The sequence below is a fragment of the Oncorhynchus mykiss genome, chromosome 28 (genome assembly GCF_057628025.1).
Source record: "Oncorhynchus mykiss isolate SJ-2025 chromosome 28, ASM5762802v1, whole genome shotgun sequence".
NCBI lineage: Eukaryota > Metazoa > Chordata > Actinopteri > Salmoniformes > Salmonidae > Oncorhynchus > Oncorhynchus mykiss.
This window is the reverse complement of record NC_143049.1, coordinates 44,949,396-44,959,556: the sequence shown is the minus strand read 5'-3', so window position 1 is coordinate 44,959,556 and position 10,161 is coordinate 44,949,396. Positions and strand designations below refer to the sequence as shown.

General features: G+C 37.5%; 1 protein-coding gene across 1 annotated transcript in view; it reads left to right on the top strand.

The window, feature by feature from the left end:
• Positions 1-2,060: 2,060 nt before the first annotated feature.
• The window catches only part of rp1 (RP1 axonemal microtubule associated), a 43,845-nt gene continuing 35,744 nt past the window's right edge, over positions 2,061-10,161 (top strand). Inside the window, exons 1-2 of the mRNA XM_090226057.1 lie at positions 2,061-2,455; positions 2,653-3,075. Of these exons, the coding sequence (XP_090082183.1) occupies positions 2,210-2,455; positions 2,653-3,075 (669 nt within the window). The 5' untranslated portion in view covers positions 2,061-2,209. The remainder of the gene's footprint in view (positions 2,456-2,652; positions 3,076-10,161) is intronic.

Sequence of the window (10,161 nt, the reverse complement as noted above, 5' to 3'; positions counted from 1 at the left end):
CTCTCTTTCTGTCTCTTACTCGCTATCTCTCTCCTCTCTCTCTCTCCCCCTGTCTCTCTCTCCCTTGTGTCTCTCTCCCTACATCTCTTTCCATCTCTCTCTCCCCTGTCTCTCTCTCCCTTGTGTCTCTCTCCCTGTCTCTCTCCCTATAAATCTCTCCCTGTCTCTCTCTCCCATGTCTCTTTCTCCCCTCTCTCTCCCCTGTCTCTCTCCCTTGTCTCTCTCCCTGTCTCTCTCTCCTTATATCTCTTTCCCCTGTCTCTCTCTCCCCTGTCGATCTCTCCCTATATCTCTCTCCCCTGTCTCTCTCCCCTGTCGATATCTCCCTATATCTCTCCCTATATCTCTTTCCCCTGTCTCTCTCCCCTGTCGATATCTCCCTATATCTCTCCCTATATCTCTTTCCCCTGTCTCTCTCTCCTCTATCTATCTCTCCCTATATCTCTCCCCTGTCTCTCTCCCTATGTCTCTCTCCCTATGTCTCTCTCCCTATGTCTCTCTCCCTATGTCTCTCTCCCTGTGCCTCTCTCCCTATGTCTCTCTCCCTATGTCTCTCTCCCTGTCTCTCTCCCTATGTCTCTCTCCCTATGTCTCTCCCTGTCTCTCTACCTATGTCTCTCTCCCTGTCTCTCTCTCCCTGTCTCTCTCTCCCTATGTCTCTCTCCCTATGTCTCTCTCCCTGTCTCTCTCTCCCTGTCTCTCTCTCCCTGTGTCTCTCTCCCTGTGTCTCTCTCCCTGTGTCTCTCTCCCCTGTCTCTCTCTCCCTGTCTCTCTCTCCCTGTCTCTCTCTCCCTATGTCTCTCTCCCTATGTCTCTCTCCCTATGTCTCTCTCCCTGTCTCTCTCTCCCTATATCTCTCTCCCTATATCTCTCTCCCTATATCTCTCTCCCTATATCTCTCTCTCCCTATGTCTCTCTCCCTATGTCTCTCTCCCTATGTCTCTCTCCCTATGTCTCTCTCCCTATGTCTCTCTCCCTATGTCTCTCTCCCTATGTCTCTCTCCCTATGTCTCTCTCTCCCTATATCTCTCCATATGTCTCTCTCCCTATGTCTCTCTCCCTATGTCTCTCTCCCTATGTCTCTCTCCCTATGTCTCTCTCCCCTGTCTCTCTCCCTATGTCTCTCTCCCTGTCTCTCTCCCTATGTCTCTCTCCCTGTCTCTCTCTCCCCTATGTCTCTCTCCCCTATGTCTCTCTCCCTATGTCTCTCTCCCTATGTCTCTCTCCATATGTCTCTCTCCCTATGTCTCTCTCCCCTATCTCTCTCCCTGTCCCTCTCTCCCTGTCTCTCTCCCTGTCTCTCCCCCTGTCTCTCCCCCTGTCTCTTTCTCTCCCCTGTCTCTCTCCCCCTGTCTCTCCCCCTGTCTCTCCCCCTGTCTCTCCCCCTGTCTCTTTCTCTCCCCTGTCTCTCTCCCTATGTCTCTCCCCCTGTCTCTCCCCCTGTCTCTGTCTCTCCCCCTGTCTCTTTCTCTCCCCTGTCTCTCCCCCTGTCTCTCTCCCCCTGTCTCTCTCCCCCTGTCTCTCTCCCCCTGTCTCTCTCCCCCTGTCTCTCTCCCTATGTCTCTCTCCCTATGTCTCTCTCCCCTGTCTCTCTCCCTATGTCTCTCTCCCCTGTCTCTCTCCCTATATCTCTCTCCCTATATCTCTCTCCCTATATCTCTCTCTCCCTATGTCTCTCTCCCTATGTCTCTCTCCCTATGTCTCTCTCCCTGTCTCTCTCCCTGTGTCTCTCTCCCTGTCTCTCTCTCCCCTATGTCTCTCTCCCTATGTCTCTCTCCCTATGTCTCTCTCCCTATGTCTCTCTCCCTATGTCTCTCTCCCCTATCTCTCTCCCTGTCTCTCTCCCCCTGTCTCTCCCCCTGTCTCTCCCCCTGTCTCTTTCTCTCCCCTGTCTCTCTCCCCCTGTCTCTCCCCCTGTCTCTCCCCCTGTCTCTTTCTCTCCCCTGTCTCTTTCTCTCCCCTGTCTCTCTCCCTATGTCTCTCCCCCTGTCTCTCCCCCTGTCTCTTTCTCTCCCCTGTCTCTCCCCCTGTCTCTCTCCCCCTGTCTCTCTCCCCCTGTCTCTCTCTCCCCTGTCTCTCTCCCTCTCTCTGCCTGTCTCTCTCTCCCCTGTCTCTCTCTCCCCTGTCTCTCCCCTGTCTCTCTCTCCCTGTCTCTTTCTCTCCCCTGTCTCTCTCCCTGTCTCTCTCTCATCAGCTGCCGTGCTCCATTATGAGTTCCACTCCTCTGCATGAGCAAGAGGCCCAGGTCCTTCAGCAGGGTGGCGGTCAGGGTGGGGAGGTGGTACCCTCAGGCAGTGTAGCCTCCCGCCCCCCTCAGCCCCACTCAGACCCCCAGGCCTCCAGACGTGTCTGCTTCTATAAGAGTGGAGACCCCCAGTTCGGAGGCCACCGGATGGTCATCAATGCCAGGACCTTCAAGACCTTCGATGCCCTCCTGGATGCCCTGTCTAAAAAGGTGATTAGATTATTGATTATAGATTGATTGATTGATTTGATTTATATTAGATATAATGTATCATCTGTTGTTTACAGAAAATGACATTGCATCTGACATGATTTGGAACTCCAACCCCTCCCCTTCCTGTGTCTTGTACATACAGTCCCCCCATGTAGTCAACACATATAACACATTCCCATGTCTCCATGTCCAAGGTCCCCCTGCCGTTCGGGGTCCGCACCATCACCACCCCCCGTGGCTCCCACCCTGTCCGGTGTCTGGAAGAGCTGCAGAATGGGGGCTCCTATGTCTGCTCGGACCAGCGGAAGGTGAAGCCCCTCAACCTGGACATGGCTAACCGCCGCCAGCCACCCTGGAACACCACCACCCGGCCCGTCAGTGGGGGTCGGAGGGCGCAGCGAGGGAGTCGTGGTGTCCCCGGGGACATCAACCGGCCGGCAGACAGCAGGATCAGGACCCCTAAAAGGCTGATAGTATTTAAGAATAGAGACCCCAGTGTGAGGAGGACTGTAGTTCTGCAGAGAAGAACGGCTCCAACCTATGATGCTCTACTGGACTACCTGTCAGTCATCATGCAGTTCCCTGTACTGAAGCTGTACACACCAGACGGCAGCAGGGTAGGTCATCATGCAGTTCCCTGTACTGTACACACCAGATGGCAGCAGGGTAGGTCGTCATGGAAAGGGAGGACCTGATCCTGGATCTGTAATCATATTCTGAGACTCTTTGCGAATACGGGTATCTGTTTCAATGTTATTTACTTAGTTACTGACTAAAGATCAACATGTTAGCTACTGACTAATGAACAACATGTTAGTTACTGACTAAAGAACAACATGTTAGTTACTGACTAAAGATCAACATGTTAGCTACTGACTAATGAACAACATGTTAGTTACTGACTAAAGAACAACATGTTAGTTACTGACTAAAGATCAACATGTTAGTTACTGACTAAAGAACAACATGTTAGTTACTGACTAAAGAACAACATGTTAGTTACTGACTAAAGAACAACATGTTAGTTTCTGACTAAAGAATTAATGAACAACATGTTAGTTACTGACTAAAGAACAACATGTTAGTTACTGACTAAAGAACAACATGTTAGTTACTGACTAAAGAACAACATGTTAGTTACTGACTAAAGAACAACATGTTAGTTAGTGACTAAAGAACAACATGTTAGTTACTGACTAAAGAATTAAAGAACAACATGTTAGTTACCGACTAAATAACAACATGTTAGTTAGTGACTAAAGAACAACATGTTAGTTACTGACTAAAGAATTAAAGAACAACATGTTAGTTACCGACTAAATAACAACATGTTAGTTACTGACTAAAGAACAACATGTTAGTTACTGACTAAAGAACAACATGTTAGTTACTGACTAAAGAACAACATGTTAGTTACTGACTAAAGAACAACATGTTAGTTACTGACTAATGAACAACATGTGAGTTACTGACTAAAGAACAACATGTTAGTTACTGACTAAAGAACAACATGTTAGTTACTGACTAAAGAACAACATGTTAGTTACTGACTAAAGAACAACATGTTAGTTACTGACTAATGAACAACATGTTAGTTAGTGACTAAAGAACCACATGTTAGCTACTGACTAAAGAACAACATGTTAGTTACTGACTAAAGAACAACATGTTAGTTACTGACTAAAGAACAACATTTTAGTTACTGACTAAAGAACAACATGTTAGTTACTGACTAATGAACAACATGTTAGTTAGTGACTAAAGAACCACATGTTAGCTACTGACTAAAGAACAACATGTTAGTTACTGACTAAAGAACAACATGTTAGTTACTGACTAAAGAACAACATGTTAGTTACTGACTAAAGAACAACATGTTAGTTACTGACTAAAGAACAACATGTTAGTTACTGACTAAAGAACAACATGTTAGTTAGTGACTAAAGAACAACATGTTAGTTACTGACTAAAGAACAACATGTTAGTTAGTGACTAAAGAACAACATGTTAGTTACTGACTAAAGAATTAAAGAACAACATGTTAGTTACTGACTAAAGAACAACATGTTAGTTACTGACTAAAGAACAACATGTTAGTTACTGACTAAAGAATTAATGAACAACATGTTAGTTACTGACTAAAGAACAACATGTTAGTTACTGACTAAAGAACAACATGTTAGTTACTGACTAAAGAACAACATGTTAGTTACTGACTAAAGAACAACATGTTAGTTACTGACTAAAGAACAACATGTTAGTTACTGACTAAAGAACAACATGTTAGTTACTGACTAAAGAACAACATGTTAGTTACTGACTAAAGAACAACATGTTAGTTAGTGACTAAAGAACAACATGTTAGTTACTGACTAAAGAACAACATGTTAGTTACTGACTAAAGAACAACATGTTAGTTACTGACTAAAGAACAACATGTTAGTTACTGACTAAAGAACAACATGTTAGTTACTGACTAAAGAATTAAAGAACAACATGTTAGTTACTGACTAAAGAACAACATGTTAGTTACTGACTAAAGAACAATATGTTAGTTACTGACTAAAGAATTAAAGAACAACATGTTAGTTACTGACTAAAGAACAACATGTTAGTTACTGACTAAAGAACAACATGTTAGTTACTGACTAAAGAATTAATGAACAACATGTTAGTTACTGACTAAAGAACAACATGTTAGTTACTGACTAAAGAACAACATGTTAGTTACTGACTAAAGAACAACATGTTAGTTACTGACTAAAGAACAACATGTTAGTTACTGACTAAAGAACAACATGTTAGTTACTGACTAAAGAACAACATGTTAGTTACTGACTAAAGAACAACATGTTAGTTACTGACTAAATAACAACATGTTAGTTACTGACTAAAGAACAACATGTTAGTTACTGACTAAAGAACAACATGTTAGTTACTGACTAAAGAACAACATGTTAGTTACTGACTAAAGAACAACATGTTAGTTACTGACTAAATAACAACATGTTAGTTACTGACTAAAGAACAACATGTTAGTTACTGACTAAAGAACAACATGTTAGTTACTGACTAAAGAACAACATGTTAGTTAGTGACTAAAGAACAACATGTTAGTTACTGACTAAAGAACAACATGTTAGTTAGTGACTAAAGAACAACATGTTAGTTACTGACTAAAGAATTAAAGAACAACATGTTAGTTACTGACTAAAGAACAACATGTTAGTTACTGACTAAAGAACAACATGTTAGTTACTGACTAAAGAATTAATGAACAACATGTTAGTTACTGACTAAAGAACAACATGTTAGTTACTGACTAAAGAACAACATGTTAGTTACTGACTAAAGAACAACATGTTAGTTACTGACTAAAGAACAACATGTTAGTTACTGACTAAAGAACAACATGTTAGTTACTGACTAAAGAACAACATGTTAGTTACTGACTAAAGAACAACATGTTAGTTACTGACTAAAGAACAACATGTTAGTTAGTGACTAAAGAACAACATGTTAGTTACTGACTAAAGAACAACATGTTAGTTACTGACTAAAGAACAACATGTTAGTTACTGACTAAAGAACAACATGTTAGTTACTGACTAAAGAACAACATGTTAGTTACTGACTAAAGAATTAAAGAACAACATGTTAGTTACTGACTAAAGAACAACATGTTAGTTACTGACTAAAGAACAATATGTTAGTTACTGACTAAAGAATTAAAGAACAACATGTTAGTTACTGACTAAAGAACAACATGTTAGTTACTGACTAAAGAACAACATGTTAGTTACTGACTAAAGAATTAATGAACAACATGTTAGTTACTGACTAAAGAACAACATGTTAGTTACTGACTAAAGAACAACATGTTAGTTACTGACTAAAGAACAACATGTTAGTTACTGACTAAAGAACAACATGTTAGTTACTGACTAAAGAACAACATGTTAGTTACTGACTAAAGAACAACATGTTAGTTACTGACTAAAGAACAACATGTTAGTTACTGACTAAATAACAACATGTTAGTTACTGACTAAAGAACAACATGTTAGTTACTGACTAAAGAACAACATGTTAGTTACTGACTAAAGAACAACATGTTAGTTACTGACTAAAGAACAACATGTTAGTTACTGACTAAATAACAACATGTTAGTTACTGACTAAAGAACAACATGTTAGTTACTGACTAAAGAACAACATGTTAGTTACTGACTAAAGAACAACATGTTAGTTACTGACTAAATAACAACATGTTAGTTACTGACTAAAGAACAACATGTTAGTTACTGACTAAAGAACAACATGTTAGTTACTGACTAAAGAACAACATGTTAGTTACTGACTAAATAACAACATGTTAGTTACTGACTAAATAACAACATGTTAGTTACTGACTAAAGAACAACATGTTAGTTACTGACTAAAGAACAACATGTTAGTTACTGACTAAAGAATTAATGAACAACATTTTAGTTACTGACTAAAGAATTAAAGAACAACATGTTAGTTACTGACTAAAGAACAACATGTTAGTTACTGACTAAAAAACAACATGTTAGTTACTGACTAAAGAACAACATGTTAGTTACCGACTAAAGAACAACATGTTAGTTACTGACTAAATAACAACATGTTAGTTACTGACTGAATAACAACATGTTAGTTACTGACTAAATAACAACATGTTAGTTACTGACTAAAGAACAACATGTTAGTTACTGACTAAAGAACAACATGTTAGTTACTGACTAAAGAACAACATGTTAGTTACTGACTAAATAACAACATGTTAGTTACTGACTAAAGAATTAAAGAACAACATGTTAGTTACTGACTAAAAAACAACATGTTAGTTACTGACTAAAGAACAACATGTTAGTTACTGACTAAAGAATTAATGAACAACATGTTAGTTACTGACTAAATAACAACATGTTAGTTACTGACTAAATAACAACATGTTAGTTACTGACTAAAGAACAACATGTTAGTTACTGACTAAAGAATTAAAGAACAACATGTTAGTTACTGACTAAAAAACAACATGTTAGTTACTAACTAAAGAACAACATGTTAGTTACTGACTAAAGAATTAATGAACAACATGTTAGTTACTGACTAAATAACAACATGTTAGTTACTGACTAAATAACAACATGTTAGTTACTGACTAAAGAACAACATGTTAGTTACTGACTAAAGAACAACATGTTAGTTACTGACTAAAGAACAACATGTTAGTTACTGACTAAATAACAACATGTTAGTTACTGACTAAAGAATTAAAGAACAACATGTTAGTTACTGACTAAAAAACAACATGTTAGTTACTGACTAAAGAACAACATGTTAGTTACTGACTAAAGAACAACATGTTAGTTTCTGACTAAAGAACCACATGTTAGTTACTGACTAAAGAACAACATGTTAGTTACTGACTAAAGAACAACATGTTAGTTACTGACTAAAGAACAACATGTTAGTTACTGACTAAATAACCACATGTTAGTTAGTGACTAAAGAACAACATGTTAGTTACTGACTAAAGAACAACATGTTAGTTACCGACTAAAGAACAACATGTTAGTTACTGACTAAAGAACAACATGTTAGTTACTGACTAAAGAACAACATGTTAGTTACTGACTAATGAACAACATGTTAGTTACTGACTAAAGAACAACATGTTAGTTACTGACTAAATAACAACATGTTAGTTACTGACTAAAGAACAACATGTTAGTTACTGACTAAAGAACAACATGTTAGTTACTGACTAAAGAACAACATGTTAGTTACTGACTAAATAACCACATATTAGTTAGTGACTAAAGAACAACATGTTAGTTACTGACTAAAGAACAACATGTTAGTTACCGACTAAAGAACAACATGTTAGTTACTGACTAAAGAACAACATGTTAGTTACTGACTAAAGAACAACATGTTAGTTACTTACTAATGAACAACATGTTAGTTACTGACTAAAGAACAACATGTTAGTTACTGACTAAATAACAACATGTTAGTTACTGACTAAAGAACAACATGTTAGTTACTGACTAAAGAATTAATGAACAACATGTTAGTTACTGACTAAAGAACAACATGTTAGTTACTGACTAAAGAACAACATGTTAGTTACTGACTAAAGAACAACATGTTAGTTACTGACTAAAGAACAACATGTTAGTTACTGACTAAATAACAACATGTTAGTTACTGACTAAAGAACAACATGTTAGTTACTGACTAATGAACAACATGTTAGTTACTGACTAAAGAACAACATGTTAGTTACTGACTAAATAACAACATGTTAGTTACTGACTAAAGAACAACATGTTAGTTACTGACTAAAGAACAACATGTTAGTTACTGACTAAAGAACAACATGTTAGTTACTGACTAAAGAACAACATGTTAGTTACTGACTAAATAACAACATGTTAGTTACTGACTAAAGAACAACATGTTAGTTACTGACTAAAGAACAACATGTTAGTTACTGACTAAAGAACAACATGTTAGTTACTGACTAAATAACAACATGTTAGTTACTGACTAAATAACAACATGTTAGTTACTGACTAAAGAACAACATGTTAGTTACTGACTAAAGAACAACATGTTAGTTACTGACTAAAGAATTAATGAACAACATTTTAGTTACTGACTAAAGAATTAAAGAACAACATGTTAGTTACTGACTAAAGAACAACATGTTAGTTACTGACTAAAAAACAACATGTTAGTTACTGACTAAAGAACAACATGTTAGTTACCGACTAAAGAACAACATGTTAGTTACTGACTAAAGAACAACATGTTAGTTACTGACTAAATAACAACATGTTAGTTACTGACTAAAGAACAACATGTTAGTTACTGACTAAAGAACAACATGTTAGTTACTGACTAAAGAACAACATGTTAGTTACTGACTAAAGAACAACATGTTAGTTACTGACTGAATAACAACATGTTAGTTACTGACTAAATAACAACATGTTAGTTACTGACTAAAGAACAACATGTTAGTTACTGACTAAAGAACAACATGTTAGTTACTGACTAAAGAACAACATGTTAGTTACTGACTAAATAACAACATGTTAGTTACTGACTAAAGAATTAAAGAACAACATGTTAGTTACTGACTAAAGAACAACATGTTAGTTACTGACTAAAGAACAACATGTTAGTTACTGACTAAAGAATTAATGAACAACATGTTAGTTACTGACTAAATAACAACATGTTAGTTACTGACTAAAGAACAACATGTTAGTTACTGACTAAAGAACAACATGTTAGTTACTGACTAAAGAACAACATGTTAGTTACTGACTAAATAACAACATGTTAGTTACTGACTAAAGAATTAAAGAACAACATGTTAGTTACTGACTAAAAAACAACATGTTAGTTACTGACTAAAGAACAACATGTTAGTTACTGACTAAAGAATTAATGAACAACATGTTAGTTACTGACTAAATAACAACATGTTAGTTACTGACTAAAGAACAACATGTTAGTTACTGACTAAAGAACAACATGTTAGTTTCTGACTAAAGAACCACATGTTAGTTACTGACTAAAGAACAACATGTTAGTTACTGACTAAAGAACAACATGTTAGTTACTGACTAAAGAACAACATGTTAGTTACTGACTAAATA